General features: G+C 47.9%; 7 protein-coding genes across 7 annotated transcripts in view; 3 read left to right on the top strand and 4 right to left on the bottom strand.

Annotated features, from left to right (window-relative positions):
- Positions 1-590: 590 nt before the first annotated feature.
- Positions 591-2,493, bottom strand: UREG_01004 (uncharacterized protein; the record flags this gene model as incomplete). The annotated part of the gene is made up of 6 exons (XM_002541442.1): positions 591-1,105; positions 1,168-1,443; positions 1,646-1,653; positions 1,781-1,860; positions 2,152-2,257; positions 2,333-2,493. The coding sequence occupies 6 exons, from the start codon at positions 2,491-2,493 to the stop codon at positions 591-593; spliced, it is 1,146 nt and encodes a 381-aa protein (XP_002541488.1).
- A 579-nt stretch (positions 2,494-3,072) lies between these two features.
- UREG_01005 (uncharacterized protein) lies at positions 3,073-9,029 on the bottom strand (the record flags this gene model as incomplete). The annotated part of the gene is made up of 8 exons (XM_002541443.1): positions 3,073-4,347; positions 4,401-5,302; positions 5,414-5,872; positions 5,928-6,163; positions 6,218-8,478; positions 8,539-8,688; positions 8,748-8,872; positions 8,939-9,029. 8 exons carry the CDS (start codon positions 9,027-9,029, stop codon positions 3,073-3,075), a joined length of 5,499 nt encoding a protein of 1,832 aa, XP_002541489.1.
- Positions 9,030-9,397: 368 nt separating this feature from the next.
- On the top strand, positions 9,398-11,538 carry UREG_01006 (uncharacterized protein; the record flags this gene model as incomplete). The annotated part of the gene is made up of 5 exons (XM_002541444.1): positions 9,398-10,004; positions 10,067-10,926; positions 10,981-11,162; positions 11,218-11,452; positions 11,530-11,538. 5 exons carry the CDS (start codon positions 9,398-9,400, stop codon positions 11,536-11,538), a joined length of 1,893 nt encoding a protein of 630 aa, XP_002541490.1.
- Positions 11,539-12,061: 523 nt separating this feature from the next.
- Positions 12,062-16,482, bottom strand: UREG_01007 (uncharacterized protein; the record flags this gene model as incomplete). Its single annotated transcript, XM_002541445.1, has 3 exons — positions 12,062-12,417; positions 12,474-16,253; positions 16,320-16,482. The coding sequence occupies 3 exons, from the start codon at positions 16,480-16,482 to the stop codon at positions 12,062-12,064; spliced, it is 4,299 nt and encodes a 1,432-aa protein (XP_002541491.1).
- Positions 16,483-17,187: 705 nt separating this feature from the next.
- On the top strand, positions 17,188-19,319 carry UREG_01008 (uncharacterized protein; the record flags this gene model as incomplete). Its single annotated transcript, XM_002541446.1, has 3 exons — positions 17,188-17,638; positions 17,709-17,854; positions 17,910-19,319. 3 exons carry the CDS (start codon positions 17,188-17,190, stop codon positions 19,317-19,319), a joined length of 2,007 nt encoding a protein of 668 aa, XP_002541492.1.
- A 74-nt stretch (positions 19,320-19,393) lies between these two features.
- UREG_01009 (uncharacterized protein) lies at positions 19,394-20,920 on the bottom strand (the record flags this gene model as incomplete). The annotated part of the gene is made up of 1 exon (XM_002541447.1): positions 19,394-20,920. One exon carries the CDS (start codon positions 20,918-20,920, stop codon positions 19,394-19,396), a length of 1,527 nt encoding a protein of 508 aa, XP_002541493.1.
- Positions 20,921-21,449: 529 nt separating this feature from the next.
- The window catches only part of UREG_01010 (uncharacterized protein), a gene marked incomplete at both ends in the record, with an annotated part of 1,752 nt that continues 1,408 nt past the window's right edge, over positions 21,450-21,793 (top strand). Inside the window, 2 exons of the mRNA XM_002541448.1 lie at positions 21,450-21,495; positions 21,587-21,785. Of these exons, the coding sequence (XP_002541494.1) occupies positions 21,450-21,495; positions 21,587-21,785 (245 nt within the window). The remainder of the gene's footprint in view (positions 21,496-21,586; positions 21,786-21,793) is intronic.

The raw sequence follows: 21,793 nt of genomic DNA on the forward strand, positions 1-21,793 counted from the left end.
TCTATACAATCACCTCGAGGGTAACCCTAAAGGCACCACTTTTCCAATCCAACATCTGGAAGATGAATCTCCTAATGGGTGCTAATGCGCAGGAGCCAGGATTATCATGTCCTTCTAATTCACAGTCCAAAAATACCGGAACGAATTGGACCGCCTTACAAAGGCCACTTATATTTTTTGCTGATGCCTTCAAATTTCCATGCCCCTCATAGATGCCGGACGCGTAGGCTGCGAATAAGGCCGGTGGCCATAACTCTACTGGCAAGAATCAGGTGTCATCTCCTTGGGACGCTGGAGCTTGTACAGCATATAAATGGATATTTGACATTCCGGCCCGACTTGGTGTAACCTTTATCTTCAAGTGGCTTCAAACATTGTTTCGTATCTGTCTGGTTTGGATTAGTCTAGGCACGCCAGCGCCTATCGCAAGACTTGGATTTGAGGACCATTACGCTGAGCCCTTCTTTTCCTCTCCATCCCATACTACTCGGGCGAAGCCCTGACAGCGTGCCGGGGGATTTGTATTTCCTCATTGGAGACCCATGAAGTCATAACTTAGATATTGGGGGTCAGTATGTGTGCCCACCAACTCAAGCATAAAACTTTTCACAAGTCGTGTCGTCATGAACCCGTAGACAATCCAAGCCGCACACCCTTGTCCGGCACTTGATACACTTTACCTTGCCCCAATATCCGCATATCCCGCAAAAGTGCCGTGGAGGCTTGCGATTCGCATGAGCAGGAAATTTCGCGCGAGATGCATTGTATGAAAGTGGGGGCTCAGAGAGGAGAGCTTGCAAGATGCGATCCGAGGGTGCGGAGGGAACGTATGAACGGAGGAGAGGATCGTTGTCGTATTCAGAAACGATTAATGGGGATGCGGAAGGTTCAGACGCCACGGGAGGAGCAGGAGGAGGGGACTCGGAAGTTCGCGACGCAGGTTTGGAAGTAGTTAATGTAGTTTTGCCTGTTCGCGGAGCGGTTGTTCGGGGTAGTGTGGGTGGAGCGAGGGCTGCTGCAGCTTCTTCGTCATCGAGATAGTTTTTGAAAGTCTTTTGAGACATCAAAATACGACGAACATTGGAGGTTGTTTTACTCCGTGAACCTGTAGACAACAGTTGTAAGCCACGCGGCAAACTGCCTGGAGAGCAGAGATATCAGGGATACCTTTCGAGGTGGTATCCTTCTGCTTGGTTGGAATCGGGATATGGACGTCTCTGTGGTTGTCCCGGTCAAACTCAGCAAGGCGCTTTAGAATAGCATTCTGTTGCCTTAATGAACCGTCTCCATGACTGATTCCAGAGTCCCGCACAGCTCGTTTTCGTCCTCCAGTCCTTCCCGGCTGCGTGACGCTGGGGCGGACATCTGGAACATAAGCCCATCCGGGCGCATTGGAATGGGAGCCGCCAGTGGACAGGATTTCAATAGAATGCGACATTGGATCTAGAGGTTATAATGTATTATGGTGATCTTATGGCCTTGAGGTCAAGTTGAGCGTTGCCTCAAGGTTGTGATAGACGCTCCGTATGCGGCGCTGTTTGTCTTGTTTGCACGACAGCATCTACAATATTAAACTTGCTCTCTTTTAGAAGACTGAGCAGGCCAGCAGCCATGAAATTTGGCTCTCTCCGAATATTAAGCTTACAACCAGAACTACACAATCAAAACACATGCAACGGAGCAACCCGGAAAGGGCAAAAGGCTGTCGATATACCGATAATGAAGGGGAGTCATTACGCGAATCTTCACTAGCAGGCACTCCGTGTAGTTGATTCATTACTTTTTTTTCTGCAACTGGTCCAGCTTGCCTTCCAATTCCACTACGTAGGTGGAAAGGCGTTGTGTTGCAGCTTGCAAGGCCTATAAAAACCCGAGAGATTTCCAAAAAGCACAACTCGTCAGCCTCGAGCTTAGATCCAAGGAAAGAAGAGAACCTCGAAATATCAAACTGAGAGAAATCTAGTCTAGTCTATCCATGCAAAACAGTACTAAAAACCTCCAGGAAGCTTGTGATGCTTTCTGAAGGTGACTCTATTTTGGCGTCCTGGAAATAAACACAGGTGTACACCCCCTCCACGAGGATACGTATACTCCGTGTTTCGAAAAAGGCAGACCGAACAAACGACGTTTTTCTTAAATGCAGTAACGTACGTAGATGTCCTCTGTCAGCGTCTCATTGGACAGTCTGTACTCTTCCAGTATGTAATAATAGATGGATGCGCCGGCAACAGTAGAACCGAAGAGGAATCCAAATATCCTACGAATAAGAGACACAAGTCAGTTGAACTGTCCACATGGCATGAAAATCCAAAAGGCAGAGATGCAATCTTACCCGGCTCGAAAGGCTCCAAGGGGTCTGTATCTGGGGAGGGCAGCTTCTGCCGTGTTAAGCAGTCGGCCGGATGTTGAAAAGGGAGCTGCCCCACGGACGCGGGGGAAAACAGGCGTCTTTGCGATTGATCGCATCAGCGGCGAAAAAGCTCTGGACGCCATTGTATAAAAAAAAAGGCGATTCGCGATTCAAGCGACACGAAACCGAGCGTTGAGGTTGAAACGAAGGGTCGATTTTGCTCTGTTTGCTTGTCTGGCTTGGCAAAACAAATTGAATTTCAGGGGAAGAAAGTCGACTTTTTGGTGACGGGCGGTTGAATTGAGAGATGCTGGAGGTTGGACTGATGTGAAGGACAAAGATTGATTTGCGAGATTATTTATCTGACCTTTTTTTTTTTTTTAATTAAAAGGAGAGAGGAAGAAAAATGTAACGCCTTGTTGCTCACCGCACTCCCCTGCAAGCCACTCGCGCACCGCAAAAGGGATGCCGCGATCAGCCTAGGCCAAACACGAGAGCATGGAGTCCTTGCCACCGATTCGATTCCGCCAGCCGAGCCGACGGCCACATCTCGCAATTCTCACTTGGCCAACTCGCCTCAAGGCCACCTCGGCTTCAGATGAGCGCACAGTATTCCCATTGTCAGTCAGAAGTTCTGTTTGTGAAGATAACTATGTATGTATGTACATTTACATTGGATAAAAGGAACAGAGAACTGCCGGCTATATGGAATAATTAGCCGTTCAGTTCGCAACCGTGAAGTCGTTGAACAAGTCCGCAAGCAGATCATTTTTACAGGCGCCCCAGTCGGGGTTTTCCATGCTATATGTGCTCTCGAAGGCGTGGATACTTAGCCGTGCAAAAAAAGGCCTGAGCAACCTGTCCACGATTTCGTCTTTGGCGGTCTCCCGACTCAAGTCCGTACCAAGCCAGAGGCGGTTGAAATCGCCTTCACGCTCGCCGCCTTCCTGAAGGTGGGACATGGAGCCGTTTTGGCCAGTGCCTAGAGCTTGCGCAACCTCGTCCGCCAGTGCCACGGACTGCCACTGATCCGGTGGGTATATGGCATCGATCGTGTCTGTGACGAAAAGCCATTCTTGCAGCTGAAAATCGTCTGGGGATGTGAGAAGTAGGGTTTCCAGGAGTTTACACGCCTGTAAAAGAGAGTATGGGTTGTATGTTTCCGATTCTCGACCCGGGGCGATGGTAGATACCACATCTTGAAGCTCAGCGTTGATCATGGGCCAGAATTGCGCCAGGTGAATCGTGGAAGTTTTGAGGACGAGTGACCGAAGGACCATATATACTTCGGCCCTGGTCGCGGAGGATGGTGAGGATACATGGGTAGCGGTCAAGAGGTCCTCCAGCTTTTGCTGCAGGGTGGAAAGGTCACCGCTAAAATGATCCTCATCTGCTGCTAAAATTAACAAGGCGATCTTACGCAGGTTGAGCTGGGATTTACGATCCGCCTCGAGACGAGCCGCAGAAGCGCCAACGCCAAACATTATCCCTGCCGATGCGGGTTGTGTGAGCCGGGAGAGCAATTCCGGAAGACGCTCTTTGTCCGTAAGAGTCCATTGCCGGAGAAGACTTAGCCAATTGCTCTTGACAAGGTCAAGCTTCATAGCAAAGAATTTTGGGTCGTTGAATGCATCACCGACGTCCTTTCTCCAGTATTTGGAAGCACTCGGGACTTTTGACATCTGCTGAAGCAAATCCAGCATACTTTTGTTGACGCTTTGGGGGAATAGGCGAGAGTGAATCAGAGGAGCAAGTATGTTTGTTGAGATGTTGGACATAGCAGAGTTTATGCGATCTGCTTCGCTCAGAGACGTGGTCAGGGCTGGAAGAATGGAGGACAAGACACTGTAAACATCGTCCGGTCCGATTCCTTGATATTTGTTGCCAGAAGCACCCTGGTTGTCAGCCTGCATTGCGCGAGACGCTGAAGACGGGTCTTGAGATAGGCCCATTGGTTTACTTGTAGAGATAGCTGTGAGAAGCCTCAAGAGTATGTCCTATATCAAGTCAATTCCGATCATAATATCGTTTCATAGTCACGGTGACTCACTCCTAGATCCTTCTTGGCCCGCTGATCCTCTCCAAAAGTCGTATGCTCCATCTTTTCACCTAGGATTGCCGTGAATTCAAGTAGTCGTGATAGGATTTGGCGATGCGGGAAAGGATTACTCAAAACATCGCGCAAGAATGTTGTACAGTCCACCCAAATCTCATCCAAGACATCTTCATCTAGCGATCTAGAATACATAACTAGAAAGGCGGCCAGATCCGCTTCAGTCAAGTGGGACGTCATCGCGGACTTGCGACTCGGATCCAAGGCTGTCGGGTTCGTTCGACTGTAGATCGCGTTGAATATTGCAGGGATCGCTACCTTCGGCCTAGAGCCCTCCAAAGTATGGAGCAGATTGAAGATGGATCTCCCTGAACTGTGGTTAGCTCCGTCGATTGACGTCCGCCAGAGTTCGATCAGCGTCTCCAAACACTCGAGTGTTTCCGCGGTAAATAAATGTTCCAAGATTCGACGGCACCGGTTCCGCATCCTGAGTGATGTGTACTGAAAGGAAGCTTGACATTCCGAATCTCGTGAATCTTTGCTATTGCCACTGTCGCCCCACGCCCAGATTGAATAGCACAGGCGCACTGCATCTTGGAAGCAAAGGAGAACAGTTAACCGGTCGTTAGCGGTAGCACTGCGGGCCTGGCTAGCTTCCGCAGCGAACACTCCCGAAACCATGTTTCCGAAAAAGCTTTGAGGCTGCTCAGGGCTTTTTGTGTCTGAAGCGTGAGCCTCCTCGAGTAGTAAACGGTCATGCGCCGTTGCAATGCAATTTTCTAGCGCCGCGAGTAGAGCAATTGTAACCTGTTCTGATCGATTGTGAGGCGTATCATCAGACCGCTGGAACATGAGCTGTAGCTCCTGGTAAGCAGCCTTGATTTCTTTGCAAAGGCATCCTACAAGTTTCAAAAGCACTTGAAAGACGATCCCCAAATATAACGGCAGGCATTCAATTAGGAAATGTACCCATTTATCAATGATTGGCCTAGCGCTCTTCGAACAAATACCTTTCAGTAAACACGGTAGCAGCTGCGATGGGGGTTGTGGTAATCGAGAAATGATATAATCCTTTTCCGACCGCTCCCCAGTAAATGATAGGCGTGACATTTGTGATAATGCTTCCAGGGAACCCCTGCGCTGATGTTTCGGAGATTTAGCTGCAGACAATTCCCTCGTATCGTAGGCGAACCGGATTTTAAGAGAGGGTAGAATGGCATCTATGATAGCGCTCTGTAGAGCAGTCTCGTCCTTATCCAGGCGAGACGATAGGAGCTCAATAAGCACAGTATCAAGGCCAAGATAATAAAGCGACTCAGCACCAGGGCCTAAGAGCAGCTGGTGCAAAAGGATAAGTGCGACCTCCTGCAGCTGTTCCCCACGGCGACTCATGTCTGTGGAGCCTTGTTGTGTTTTCTTAAGCAATTGTACCGACAGTTGCGCGAGCGTGATCTGGAAGCTGGAACCATCTATGGGATTATCAGCGTTGTGACTTCTTTCTCCCACGAGGACCACTCGGCTTACCTTCAACATCGATATGGAGGCCTTGTTTGCTAGAATTAGCAATGGTCCTAGATGTGAGAGCATTCCAACCTGTATGATTCAGTGCCGCAAGAATGTTCGATACCGTTTTAAGCAGATAATAGCATCGACCCTCATCTTCTAGCCCATGCCGCGATCTAGGATCATTGGAATCATCTTTATCAGAAAGCTTGAGACAGCGGAACTCGGAAAGTTTTGAGATTAGGATATTTAGAACCCTAAAAGATTTCTTAGTTTCTAACAATTGTTCAAAATAAAATGCGGAAACATACTGATATACCGTTGATGTTTCTTGCATCCAATGCTTAACTATCGAATAAGGCCTGCCCGGGCCAGTAGATAGTAGGTCCAATGACATGAACAGTGGCCGCTCCAATAGCGATAATTTGTAGATTGATTGCGGGTCTCGGCCTGAATTATGGTCTGACAGATGTTCTCCAATGGCTCTTGATGCAGTACGACCACTGCCTGCCTGGTAGCTGTGGTTCCAGAGAACAAAGAATTTTTCAACATGATCCACCGTCGTCCTATGAGACGAACTTGAAACGGTGGAAGAGATCATTAACGAACTTATTGCAGCCTCCACCAAATGATCTCGCCAGGAGACGGAATGCAAGGCCCACAAGCCACGAACCGCTTCTACATGGAACTTAGGGCTCGATGGAGATAATTGCTCCCACAATTGCTGCGCCAAACTAGGAACGATCTCACAGATTTGGTCGTATGAGATATATAGGCCAGTCTCGTGGATACTGTACAATGCTGTAACAATAGAGCATATCGCAGAAAGTGTAGACATAGGCATAACGTCTGACGCATTATTGGCGACGCATATCTTATCATGCATTGCTCGGTACAGTTCCCCGGCTTCAAATATCTGCGATCTGGGCGATTTCTTGAGCATTGAGACAAGAAAGTTCATTTGGTCCCTTAACCACAAATGCCGATTTTCTGATTCAAGAGCATCCAGGACTTGTGAGTGGGCCTCCGAGAGAAGCAACTCTGCTAGAACTTCCGGACCAAATGGCGATTCACGACCCTCAAGACTATCTTTCGTCGTAGTATAAAACACACGCAGTTGTGTCGATATTTCGTCCAATGTCAAATTTTTCGTAATCTTCGGTTTCTGACCAGGCGGTTGCTGCTCTGACACCTTGTCGACAAGGGCTCTGCTAGGTATTAGACTTAGTAAGTTGTGGGCAATAGAAGACGCTTCATCAAATGCTAATTTAGAGATTTCCGAGCCTTGTCCAACGGACGACAAAGTATTCATGGTGAGAAGGGTCCCAAGGAGTAAGAGTGGAATATGAACAGTAAGCATTTCTTCCTCTTTGACATTGAAATGGGACAAAACAAAATTCGCGAGCCGTAGGTTTGCAAGGGCTTGACTGGAAGCACCATCTTGAGTCGAGCCAAGTACTAGGGTGAGTAGCTCAGAGAATATTAGGCTGCTTTCAACTCCATCAAAGAAAGCACTCGCTGATCGGAGCACTTCGTCAAACTTGGCTTTCGAGGCGGCGATGTGATTGTATTCCTGGACACTTCGCATGACGGGGAGAAATATCTCTGGCACAATCAACCCACCAACCTCCCATCGGTCCATCAAGGACAGCGAGATCCGGAATGGTTTGGCTCGCTCCTGTGGAATTATGGAGCCCTTGGCAATCCTTTTTCTGATGCTGTTCACAAGTGGCTGTAAACCAAAATGTGCAAAATATTGGGATTTAGGCATCTCTTTGTCTAATTGCGATACTGAATGCCCACTAGTGATGGACTGTAAATCCATATCTCCACTTTCATTTGAATCGTTTGTTAGCTCAGGCCCCAGAAACCATGCCCAGAGCCTGCGGTTTAAGCTCATATCTCGCCGGATGACCACTCCTGCCGCAGCAGCAACTAAGAGTTCCAGGTCATCTGCAGTAATACGTGTTTGGAGAACCGGGGAGTGGAGAGGTAGATGAGTAACAAGCAAGTCCAGGTAGTTCCTTTGCACAAGTAGCTGGTCGTCCGTCAAACCAGTTGCAAAACATCGGATAAGAAGACCAGGTTCAGGAGAAGTCACCGAAGCGATCAAAGCCGATAAATCTGCTTCCTCTTCGGGCTGTGAGCGGTTCAATAAAGCACCCCGTGGTGAATGGCCGCCGAGTTTTGGCAAATAGCGATTTAAATAGGCCAATGCGCCCATTCTCCGCGTGGGGTTGGTTATAGACGCGAGGAACAAGCACTGCCAGAAATATTGACTATGAGTAGGCGAATCGAATATATTGTCATTTTCCCCTCCACTTGAAATGTCTTTAAACCGATTGATAATCCTGAGCGTGGTTTCGAAATCCTCACTGGTCTCCTCCTCTAAGCCGGGAAGCAACGAGAGGAGAATAGCTTTCAGCGCAGGCCGAATACACGCGGAATCCAGCTTAGCAACATAGGTTTCAATTAGCGACAGAAATAGCGGCCGAACGGAAAGTGAGGCAAAGGTAAGGGTCGGCGCAATTCCTGGGAGATAGAGCGGAAGATCGCGCGATAGGCCTTCTGGCTAAACAAATCTATAAGTCACTGTTTGTGATAGAAAGACAGTGGTCCCGGCCAAAGATACCTTCAATAGTGCAAATATATAGCCGTACACTTCGAGCGCTTTCTGGTGCACACCAGAGGGGAGGGAAGGATTCAAGCATTGCGCGAGTCTCTTTGCAACGGTGGCCTTCTCCGGAACGACTGCCAAAGATGGAGGGTGGGATTGAAGAGCCTGCGAGCGCCATGATATTTCAGCTTTGTGAAGATATAGTATTTTCTCATGCTTGTTACCTTTAGTAACCGGCTCAGGAAGGAAATGTAATCCGCCCATTCTTGTAGCGCCGTGTCGAACAGAGACAGTGCCCGCTCGACGTTGGACGCATAGCGGCGATAGCCTTTGTCCTTTTTGAGTCCATCTAGAGCTCCGCAGCAGTCAGTGTATGCTCTTTCAAGGGAGCAAACGTGGCTCGCTTATTGCGTACCTTCAAATGCGCGGATTTTGTTTTTCGGCAGCGAAGCTTCGGAGCTTGCGGGAGACGAAGACCTCCCCAGGTTGCCAGGATCCAGACTCATAATTGCGCCGGACAGTAGGATGACTCTCGAATGAACAGGTCCGCCGTCATCTTCAAGCGGAAGACGCTTCAACTTCAGTAGGCTCTGTCGGTGGGTTCAAAGCTCAATGGGACGAAGGACACGGTGGTTTTGTTAGCTTGAGGCACTCCGCACCGCAGCTTTGATGACCTCACGTTTCAACCTCGAGCAACCATTTAGTTACATATCACAACTTCGGCGATATCAACGAACAGCCCATTCTGTCAAAATTCTTTCTTGATTCATCATCGTTGAATACGTTTGTCCGTATTCTATTCACAATGCTGGGTTCTGGAAAGCTACAAGAGTGCGCATCATAAGAAAAGCTGCACACGGGCGAACCATGCTCAATGGATACGAGCAAAGAAAGCAGTAGCCTTGACGTATATCCGTCAAAGGCATCCGGTAATCAGGATCACTCAGAGACGCCTCCATCCTCGGTACCCAAAGAACGGGTACATCACGGGGATTCTCGTCCTCCGCTCCCTCCACGTCCAAGCACAAGGGCTCCGGGCGCACGAGCCGCTGATTCTGTGCTTCCCATCCGACATGCTCCAAAACAAAATCTTCAGTCTAGGGCTACTACGGCTCTCTCCTTGCAGGATATCAATTCACAGGCTGCCCAAGAAGCCTCGCTACTAGGGGCAAAATCCGGGTGTGAGGAGAGCCTGAGGTTCAAAGGCGATTTGAACCAACCTGGAAGTGGGAAGGGCAGTGAGATAGCAGACTCGGCCAGTGCCAAATCCTCTGTTCCGGGTGCAGGAACCCCGGCTGAAGTTGGGAGTATATTTGGTGATTTTGCTTCGACAAACCAACAACTGGCTAGTTGGGAGACAAAAAGGAGACGAGCAAATATATTTGACCATAGCGGGTTTGAGATTCAGGAAGATGACCTTGGTCTAGATTTTGAAGACGAATTTGGGCCACTCGAAGAGCTCTCAGCTGTCGAGGACGGTGGTGAGTTCTACCCCAGTTCGAGATATTACAGCTCAGGCAACTCACGCGGTCGCTATTTGTAGATGAAGTTTTGAAAAAATGGAGACAGAAAAGGAAGCATTTTTTTATACTGTCTTCGGCGGGCAAGCCAATTTTTACCAGGCACGGAGATGATGGGTTAATATCTCCCTACATCGCCATTATTCAAACCATAATTTCGTTCCATCAAGATTCTAGCAATCCTCTTAGGAGCTTTTCTGCAGGACGAACCAGAATTGTTATACTGTCACAAGGCCCGCTCCACCTTGTCGCGATAAGTCGCCTACTTGAGAGCGTTTCGCAGCTTCGGAACCAGCTCGACGCTCTCTACATGCAAATTCTCTCTACATTGACCCTTCCTGCATTGCAGCACATTTTTGCTGTTCGCCCATCCACAGATTTGCGGCGACCGTTGCAAGGAACCGAATCGCTGCTATCGTCTCTGGCGGACAGTTTTACTAAGGGATCTCCGTCAACCCTCCTTTCCGCGTTGGAATGCTTGAAGCTCCGGAAAGCACATCGCCAGCAAATCAACAGCATTCTCCTGAGGTCCAGGGTAGACCCGCTCCTTTATGGGCTCGTTGTCGCCGGTGGGAGACTTGTAAGCGTTGTTCGGCCGAAAAAACATTCTTTGCATCCGGGAGATTTGCAGTTGATATTTAATATGATCTTTGAAGCGGACGGCGTCAAAGCGGGTGGTGGTGAGAGCTGGATTCCAATTTGCCTTCCCGGATTCAACAGCAGAGGATACCTGTATATGTATGTGAGCTTCCTCGACCTGCACGACAACCTGCCACACGATAACATCAATATCAACAAAGATGACTCTGTGGCTATCATCTTGATCAGTGCGGACAAAGAGAGCTTTTTCGTATTGCATGAGATGCGGGATTCTGTTGTTAAAGTAGGTGACATTTTACTCTAATCCACACACTTGACACTGACCAATGCCACTTAGGAACTGGAAAAGAGTAACAGCAAGAGAATTATCCGAACAGCTATCGAAAAAGGTCGTCCGTCCACCACAGACATAGTCCCTGGAACCGTGCTCCGACACTTCCTTTATAAATCAAAACCCAATGTCCAATTCACCATGTCATCCTATTCCCCCGATTTCGCAACTTTGTTTGCTCGACGCAGGTACGTCGATACCCCTAGGATAAACTTGAAGCAATCCTAACCCAGTTTGCTGCAGATTATTATCAATTTACCATGCTCTACATAGCAGCATCCACGCTAAAAGCACACACGTCAAGGTGCAGCATTGTGCCTCCAGCAGTATGGATTCTCTGGCATGGGTGACTTCGACCTTTGAGTTGTATTGTGTTGCTCCGCCTGGCAGCAATAGAAATGCTCTGTCTCAAAGTGCAAATCAGATAGCTCAATGGGCACAGCAGGAAGAAGAAAGAGTCTTTATCATTGGCGGTGCCGTGAGTAACCTTAATCCTTTTAATGCATATAGCTGTATATGCCTTTTTATTGCGGTGAATGCAACTGATTTTTTCAGGTTTTCTGAGGGCAATGGTCTCATCACCTCTCAAAATATTATCCCACATATGTGGAAGATTATATTTACATCATCCACGAACCGGCCCTTCTCCTGGCGTTGGTGGTCAACGCCGAAGTCGTGCAGCCATGTTCTACATGACGGTCTGGGGTTTGCGTCTATGTAGTTAACTATGTTGGAAGCTAAAAGCAAAGCCTGAATTGCCAAGTCGCAAGAGAATTGAGAATGATATCAACCGCAGAAAAAGGCATAAGCGAGCAAAACTTATGAGCTATAAATTAAGTAGGCATCATTCCAATGGAAAGTGAATTACTAGGCTTTGATTTCGAAACCTTTGACCTAGACGGTGATTTTGACCTCCATTGGGTAGATCGCGCTTTTTTGCTAGATCCACTTGCCGATTTATCTCTCCGAGTGCGCCTAGCCGCGCGATTGCCTTGGGAATATGAAGAACCGCTTTTTGAAGTCCTTGATTTCGAAGCAGTGCTGCCAGTCTGAGAATACTGATATTCAGACACTATATCGCATCAGCTCATTTGGCTACCGCAAAAGCGGTGAAAGGAGTCTTACGTTGGGCCCTGAAATTAGTGGCTGACCGAGGTCTTCCCCCAAAGTATTGACTTCTTGTAGGCCCAGTATATTCAGTAACATTAGGGGAGTAGTCACGATAATCGTCGTCACCATCCTTTTCATCATCGCTAATGATAGTAACGACATTATGGTTTGGGTCCGGGACCGCTAATTCCTCTCGATCACCGTTGTCGAGGGCATCAGCTGCGAATTCGTCGTAACGCCGTTTAGACATTGCGATCAGGGTAAGAAATTTGTCGCCGTATAATTCCACTTTGTCTGGATCTATGTCACGGATCTGAAGCAACTCGCCACTACCTATTGTATGTCACTTTAGCACTCGTTTCTCGCCGACTTTATTGAGATCGACATACTTTTGGGAAAGAGCACTCCCATTTCCCGCAAAACTCGATCTGGAAAAGGTTGATCTCGTAGATTCTTCTTCAACATAATCTGGAACGGCTTCAGTGAATTCGCTCTTAGTAGTTGTCCATGGCCGAGACTTACTGCTTGACACTCCTTCTTTGCTACTAATAAAAACTCGTCCAGGATCATAGTTTGAAGCTGAGTTAAACCATGGCGGCTTCCATCCTCCGTGATTCGAGGGCCAACGCCGCGACGTTGGGGACGGCGGTTTCCAACCCCACGAATGGGTTCGAATCCATCACTATCAGTACCATCTTCGTCTTCGAATGCATCTTTGTAGGCATCTGCTTGCTGCTTACCAGCGCCACGCCTAGGTAGAGTCGGTATAGGAGATGAAACATTAGTAGATTGTGGGAATTCATCCTTCGCAGCTTGGACGCCAGTATTTGCAGAACTTGTATCTCTCTTTCGCGCCTGCTTGGAGGGTTTTGACGACGCTTTCTTGGATCCTGGTGATACTTTGACGGCAAGAGTACATTTGTGGTGCCCAGAACGGAATTGCGCGGCCCTAGGGCCTAGTTCGACAAATTGCTCAGCCATGCTTTTGTGGTTGGGGATGTTTCTTTCAACCAAAGCTCCCTCAGTAAGGAGCTTCTTAAACATTCGTTCCAGGTCATTGCGATCTAAATCGGCACCCATACCATATTCTGGGACAAGGGTATGTTCATCTCGACGGAATCGCTTGGGATTGGCCCCTCTAAAAACATCAATACAATAAAGTGCTGTGACTCTGTCATGTTGCAATCGGCTCACAAGCTTCAGAGCGGAAATAGCATATTGGGTGAAATCAACGATTTCGTGCTTAGATCCAGACTGACAATTATCGCAGCTGAGCCTGCAGTTTTCTCGTTTGAAATCCTCGCTGAAATACGCCAGGATTTGCACTCTTCGGCAATCACTTTTGTTTTGACAAAATTGAATCACATGCTGCAGCATTTGATGTTGTCGTTCTTTCTGTTGCCCATCTTTTTTGCCGCTTTTATCGTCGTCGATGATTTTTCGAATCGCAATCGCGTCTCTATATCCATAGAAAAGAAAGCATTCGGATCGCTTGCCATCGCGCCCAGCTCTGCCTGTTTCCTGGTAGTAGCCCTCTAAGCTCTTTGGAATGGAGTGATGAATAACAAAACGGACATCCGGTTTATCGATCCCCATACCAAAAGCAATCGTCGCGACAATGACCTGATGTTCTCCGCTTTGCCATTTCCGTTGAACGTCTATACGCTGATCGGCGTCCATGCCCGCATGGTAATGTGTTGCTCTGATTTGATGCTTCACGCGAAGATCAGTCGCCAGCCTTTCACAATTCTTCCTTGACAAGCAGTATATTATCCCTGTTTTCCCATAGTGGAAGTCAATAATCCTCGAGATGCTTTCGAGTGTTTCATCATAATTCACTTTAGTACGCACTTCGTACGTCAGGTTTGGGCGGTTGAATGATTGCGTAAAAGTCTCACAACCCTGCATACCGAGGTTATGGATAACGTCGACTTCAACATTCTTCGTGGCCGTTGCTGTAAGAGCCATCAGAGGTACTCCGCGGAACTCACGTCGAAATTCTCCTAATTCCTTGTAATCTGGTCGAAAATCGTGGCCCCACTGGCTAACACAATGCGCTTCATCTATAACAAGCCGGGCAAACTTCTTGGCCCTGTGTAATTGTCGGAGTGCACCTAGCATCACTCTGCTTTTGTTAACCATTTCTGGGGTTACATATAGGATCTGGAGATAGTCCTCCACACGGGGTTTATGAAGATAGGCCAATATTTCACAACGGTCTGCGGCGCTCAGTGAACCATTGATGAAATGAGCCTTTATGCTTAGTGACCGTAACTGCTCAACTTGATCATCCATCAAACTCAGAAGCGGCGAGATGACCACAGTGACGCCCCGGGTGCGGCCGGATTGTACAACAGATGGTAGTTGGTAGCAGAGAGATTTTCCACCCCCAGTCGGCATTAAGACAAAAGCATCTTTTCCATTCAGTGTTGCATTGATGGCTTCAAGCTGGTTCGGGCGAAAGCCACGAAGTTTGAAGACATCTCTCAACGCAGCTTTCACATCCGCCGACCACGGATGATTCATGCCTTCGATCGCGGTTGGCATATCGAAGCTATGAATTTTTTTCCGAGGGGGCGAACGAGCTAAGTTACCACTGGTCTCTTGTAATACCCTACGAGTCTGGGCATGGAGCTCGGCAGGGCGATATAGTCTACTTTCAAACCCTTCAGCTGCCTCAAGCAAATCATCATCATCAGCATCAAGGTCAAATTCAATGTCAGATCCCTGTCCTAAAGGTGTGCCCATAGTTCGCGAAAAGATATCGGCATCGTCAAATGTGTCGTCCTCGTCGAAATCGATCTCATCCTGGAGAACACTTTTAGCTTGGGAAGGGCCTAGACTATTTTGCCTAAAGCTGTTTCTAGATATTGTGCCTGCAGCAGATGTTGTGAGGAAAGTCTGGGGGCCCGGTTCGCTTCGATACGAACAGGTCCTTTGCGGGTAGGCTGAGTTAGGGATTGGTAAGGGAAGGGAGTGAGTGTAAGTTGGGGTTCCAGCGAAAGCCTGAGACGTATTTTGTACCCTGGGCGGCTCCGTGCGCCTCTCCAAAAGCTTTGTTCCTGAAACTAAAGCATTTTGGTTGGGTGTTTGCATATTCGAGGATAGTTTATAATCTGTATCGAAAATTCGAGCCTCCAGAATCAAATCAATAATCTTTTCTTTTGCCGCTAGCAGTTTCATTCGAAGACTTTTGATTTCAGCAATGTCGGGTGAAGACCCGGGGAAATCTCCGGACTGAATATGCTGTAACACTTGAGCTTTGAGATCCTCTAGCCGATCTTTTGAAGTAAGGTACAAGCTTCGTTGGTCACGGAGGCTTTCAATAGCTTTGATTCTCGACACCAGAGCCTTAATCGCTGCTAGCTCTTCCGCGGGGGGACTCGAACCAGTCATCACATGTTGTAGAACAGCTTTTGCTTTGTTTTCACGCTGGGAGGTAAGTTGCTCGAAGATAGTAGTCATCAAAGTCGGGTCCGCGGTTAGAAATCGAGAAAAGAGAGGATTTTCATCATCTTCAATTGTGGGAGAGTTACCATCCATGGGAAACACGGAACTTGGATTTGGTAGAGCCTGCCGCAAGTCACCGGGTTGCTTCGAACTGTCGGAACTAATTGGTGGGTCTGAAGTTAAAAGCTTTTCTGTTTTACGCATTAAGCTTGGATCTAACCGAGCGCTTTTACAAGACGCTCGAGATGGATCTTCGCGCTCAGCATCCCAAGCAGTATCCCCGCCATCATCCTCCGAATCACTTATCGTTATCAAGCGCGATTTAAAAGGAGAAACCTGTGGTGGTGTGTTCTGGGACCACGAGTTCAAGATTTTTGCGCTGTTCTTCTGGGCTGATGAGCTTGGCGGTCTGCGACGGGGGGTTGTCTGTTTGGGATGCAAATCAAGTTCATATTCATCACTTTTTCTTTTCCTCCCCTTCTTAGTAGATACTGGCTCTTTGCGTGATGCGTAGTCTTCGGTCCATAAACGCTGAGGTTCGCCGAAAGTTGAAATGGTCGCAGATGATGAGGTCTGACGGTCCAGGTCATTTGTAAGGTCAATTGACCCTACGTCGTCAGGCAAGGGGTCTGGAGAAAAGACATGCTTTCCTTTCAAGGAAGGGGATTGCCATACATCAACTTTCGCAAAAGTAGAGCTTGTGGAGGCGGACGTCTTGGCTGTGGGAAAAGGGTTAGAGACAAACGAAGGCTCCAAAAAACCAAGTAAAGAAACCATTAACTAACGAGTCTTTTCCGATCGAAGTTTGTTGAGGTTGGGCTCCTCCAGAACAAATTCCTTTTTGCGCTTCGATGAAGGGGTTGATCTAGAAGCTGGGTCCTCTTTCGGCTCTAAGCACAGTAACCTCGATTTGGAGGATGACGGCGGAGCGAATTGGAGACGAGCCATATTGATCCTCCCCGGTGACTCGCCATCGCCGGCTCTGCGATGAGCTGGTGAACCGATAGAATCAATATGTACCACACCGGGCAAGCACGGTATAGTGTTATTGGCGGGCTTTATGCGCGTGGGTGTACCTGGCCTTGCAATGTCACCCTTCAGTCTGTCGCCTCGGCTTGGGATCTCTAAAGATGAGAATGATTCGGGGCCCCGCGTCAATAGCCAGTCCAAATGGTCCCCTAGGTTATGTTTTGTCATAGATGCTGGTCATATCTGTCCACCCGATAGTCGTTTCAACATTTGTCTCTGCGGTCTGATCCTTGAAGCCGGTGGTTTGTTTGGATTGACGTTCAAGTCGCGTCGGCACGTGACGTTATTGAGTTTCTGCTTAGTCATGCATCCATTTAACTAGCTGGCTATATCTTGGCAATTTATGCTTAATAAACTATCAAGTCGACAACGTTATTGTAGAGAGTTGACACTTCAGAAAATGTTTCTTCCTGATACTCGTCTTTAAGACCTATATCTCTAAAATGAAGGAGTAGTCCTTTTATATTCTCTATATTTTAAGATATTTTACAATTCAGCACTTAGTAACTACACCGAAGTCGCAAATCTCAGACCACTGTACCCCACTCCCTAACAGACCACTGAGCCAATCTGAACAAGACCCTGAAAGAGACGAAGAGTCATATATTTATTTGAATCCTCAACATGGCAAAGGACAAAAAAGCCAAAAAAGCTGAGCAGAAAGCCCGTACCGTCGCAAAGCAGGCCAAGAAAGCTTCCCAAAAAGAAAAGAAGGGCAAATCAAAGGGCAATGCACAAGATGACAGTGATGTCGAAGACGTCGATTTGGATGCTGTCCTGGCAGCCTACGCGGAAGAGCAAGCAAAGTTCCTCAAAGTGACAGAATCAAGCAGTGGGCCACCTGCACCCCGCTCATCTTCAACCCTTATTGCATCCCCGTCGAATCGCAATGAACTCCTTCTTTTTGGTGGCGAGTACTACGACGGAGCGCTGGCCACATTTTTCAATAACTTATATATTTATTTGATTGATAGGAATGAGTGGCGTGAGGTTACCAGTCCCAACAGCCCATTGCCTAGGAGTGGACATGCATGGTGCCGTGGAGGAAACGCTGGAGGAATTTACCTCTTTGGTGGTTCGTTAATATGCAAGCTTCAGCCAGTTTTGGGTATCTTTTGAGTGTAGTAATACTGATAGGAAACCAGGAGAATTCTCGTCCCCGAAACAGGGTACCTTTTATCATTATAATGATTTTTGGCATTTGGACCCTTCCACAAGGGAGTGGACTCGCCTGGAGACCAAGGGTAAAGGCCCTCCAGCACGAAGTGGCCATAGAATGACTTATTTTAAAGTAAGTTACGCTTGTTGACATATTCAACCTGCGTAGCAGTCTAACATTGTGTCAGAATTACATCATATTATTTGGAGGTTTCCAGGATACCTCGCAACAGACGAAATATCTACAGGATCTCTGGATATATGATTGTCAGAAATATACGTGGTACAATTCGGTCTTGCCCCCTGCATCGCAGAAACCTGATGCTCGTTCGTCCTTTTCATTTCTCCCACACGAGTCCGGGGCGGTCCTGTATGGCGGGTATTCCAGAGTTAAAATGTCTGTGACAGCTGGCAAGGGCCAAAAAGGCGGCAGCTCCCAGCGTATGACGCTGAAGCCAATGGTTCATCAGGATACATGGTTTTTGCGTATCACACCGCCCGCAGCTGATGCTCCGGCGAGCTCGCAACCAACTGTGCGGTGGGAGCGCAGGAAAAAGCCAGCTAACCCACCCAATCCACCACGGGCTGGAGTGACAATGGCATATCACAAAGGCCGTGGGATTTTATTTGGCGGCGTTCACGATGTTGAAGCAACGGAAGAAGGTATTGACAGCGAATTTTTCGACACTCTGTATGCGTGGAATATCGAGCGCAATCGTTTCTTTCAGTTGTCTCTTCGAAAACCGAGAGCTGGGAACAAAAAGCAACAAGCTGGGTCACAGGCGGTGAAATCACGAAATCGAAGCAAAGAAGATGAGGAAGAGCTCCTTCGCAATCTAGCTCGCCTAGAGGCGAAAGGGGGCCTATCTCATAAAGATAATATGGAGATGGAGATACACGCCATAACCACAGAGGACGAGGATATAGATTTGAAGCAGTCACTGCCAGTGAAGTTTGAAATGCCACATCCAAGATTTAACGGACAACTTGCCGTCCAGGAAGATACACTTTTTATATACGGCGGAACATTTGAACGCAAGGATCAAGAATTCACATTTAACGACCTGTACTCCATTGATCTGATGAAACTCAATGGGGTCAAAGAGATTTTCTTTGAAGAACCCGAGCACTGGAATGACGCTGCCAATGTAGAGAGCGATGAAGAAATGGAAGACGAGGAATCTGAAAGCGAAAACGAGGATGAAGAAATGGCGTCTGTGGAAGCTGCGTCCACTGCACTCACGGAAATTACGGAGCCGAATGCCATGGAACTTGAGGCTGAACAGGAACCGGTGGAAATGCAGCTCCAAGATTCACGCCCACATCCCAGGCCGTTTGAAAGCCTACGGGAGTTCTTCACTAGAACGTCCACGGAATGGCAGGAGATCCTCTTGACTAAGCTAAAAGATAGCAACGCAGCGACGGAAAAAACGATCAAGGAGTTGAGAAAAGACGCATTCGATTTGGCGGAGGAGAAATGGTGGGATTGTAGAGAGGAGATTACTGCTTTGGAGGATGAACAGGAGGAAGCTGGGATTGGAGAAGTGGTTAGCATGTCAGAAAGGGCAGAGATGCCGTCTGCCGGTAGAAGGAGATAACAGTATTTTCAGGTGCTAGTTGAACTCTGGAACCCTTCCAATGAGAAGTAAAATATCTTGCTGTTTATATTGCTTTATTTGACAAGGTTTTGCAGGACTCCCATTACCCTTGCAAAATCTCTCTCTACATCGACTTTGTAATTCGAAATCGCAATTCGGCACGCTGGTCTTCCATCCCAACTTGTCCCAGACACGTATATCTGTGAAGTGCTGTTGATTTTATTCACCAACTCCGCGTTAAGATCATCATTGTTTGCACTAAACAGAACAACCATAAATGTGTTCTCCAGCAATTCATCCTTGGATGAAACTCTAGGAAGAACGGCATATTCTGGCTGATCAAATATCCAGGTTGCGATACGGCGGGCAAGCCTAATTTGTTTCTCCAGCATGGCCCGATATCCGTTTCGGCCGTATGCGATTAGAGTAGCATAGACAGGTAGCGCTCGAAAACGTCTCGAATTCTCGATGCCAATACTGTTCGGTGATATCACCGTGTCAGCCGCCGCGGAAGTAGCCAGATACGCAGCATTTGGATTTCGAAAGACATCCTGGGCGGTTTTGGCATATCGAGAGAAGAAGATTCCACAATCATAGGGAACATTGAGCAGCTTATGACCGTCGGCAGTGATTGAGTCTGCTAACTCCAGGCCCTCGCAACCCTTTCGAATAGAGTCGAACTCCTTAGAATCACTGACGTGGGAAAGGATACGACCGAATATTCCAAAGGCCCCATCTACATGCAGCCATGCATTATACTTGTCACAAAGAGCACGAATCTTTTGGAACTCTTCGATCCCCCCGGTTGCAAAGCGACCGGTATTCACTTCGCCGCAAGAAATAGCAACGATACTAGCCATTCCAGGAAGAGCTAGTTCCATCTCCAGTCGTTCCAAATCGAATCGAAGTGGATTCTGATTTGCGCATATGCTTTTGACATTTGCACGGCCGATTCCTAAGATCCCAGCGGCTTTTCCCAAAGATGAATGCGGCAAAGTCGAGAGCACTTGTAGTCCCTTCAAGCCAGACGCTCGCAAGACTTCGACAATGCCATATTCTCCAACGCTTTTGCAGTCAACCCCGTTCCTCTCCGCTGCTGCGCACAGCACAAACTCTCTCCCACAAGCCAATCCCAGCACATTGCTAGCCGTGGCACCAGAAGTAACTGTTGTATGCGCCCAAACTTTTTCGTCCAGCTGAAATAAGTCCAAGAGCAATTTCAATGCCCGATGTTCCACATCTGTAGCCACAGAATGATCCGGGATGTGCACCTGGACGTTTTGATCGTACACAGAAACGACGTTATCCGCAAACCATGCGGCGGGAGTGACCCCGCCAGTCACAAAGCCATAATAGTTAGGGCTGATGCTCGCAAAATTTAACCCCGGAACAACTACTTTTAGTAGGTGATCTTTCGTCTGCGCGAAGCCCAAGCCTTTCGGGGGGAGCGACTTTATGAGCAACGCTCTGGCATGTTCCAAATCCTGGGCTGATGGAAGGACCCTTGCGGTTGGCCCGGAAGAGAGGACGACTCTCTCAAGGGCTGCATGATCTTCAGCCAGAGATATCTCGTCTGGCTCCATAGTTACTGGTTCTGTCATTGCGTTTCTCAGAATCTGGAAGGCCAAGTGTCTTTTGATATCAACATTCCGTGGCGATCACGTCGGTGTAACTAGGAGATTCCGTTCTCAAGGCAATAATGGTCAAAGTGGGGATGGAAATAGTCCACTTGCCAGCCCCGGCATGGTCTGGTCTGCTACCAGTTCGTGGCGATGCGATGAAGGGCGAAGCGGAAATTTCCCCGAATAGCCGTCTATTTCAACTTTAAAACAGCCGTTGGCGTTGTCTCCAGGTCATTACTAGGATCCAAAATGATTCTTTTGACATTACAAAATGGATGTAGTGTCTAGTTAAGCCAAGTAATAAGTGTTGATGTGAGTGCAGTTGACTTCCTCTAGTGAATGATCCCTTCCACGGTTTGGATCTTTGTGGAGAGTTAAACTGGCTTAGCTAGGTACTCTGTAGTTACTGATTCACCACTTTCGTCCGTCACCATCTCAATTCAAAATTAATATTCCATCTAATACACCTGGAAGTCAATTGATACCCTCGGAGAGTCATATCAGAAGCATGGCTGTAGCAACATTGATTAGCAAGCGCTTGAAAGACGTCCCAGGTTCGTCCGTCAACCCCTCCATCACACGGTGTTGCTTGCTTTATGTTTGCCAAAGAGAACCACGTCCTGATATGCTACATCTGCAACATAGGCAGGCTGAAAGTTGGAGAACACTTTTTCGAAGTTCCTGTAGACTACCGCCATCCAGGAGAGGCATCTATCCGACTTTTTGCCCGGAGTGTACAGCGTCGTTCATCATCTGCAGAGACTGAGCCCGAGGAGAGACAATTGCCATGGCTTGTCTATCTCCAAGGCAAGGCGCCGGAATGGGATGCTCCCAACCCCAAGACGTAGGCTG

The sequence above is a fragment of the Uncinocarpus reesii genome, genomic scaffold, assembly GCF_000003515.1.
Source record: "Uncinocarpus reesii 1704 scaffold_1 genomic scaffold, whole genome shotgun sequence".
Taxonomy (NCBI): domain Eukaryota; kingdom Fungi; phylum Ascomycota; class Eurotiomycetes; order Onygenales; family Onygenaceae; genus Uncinocarpus; species Uncinocarpus reesii.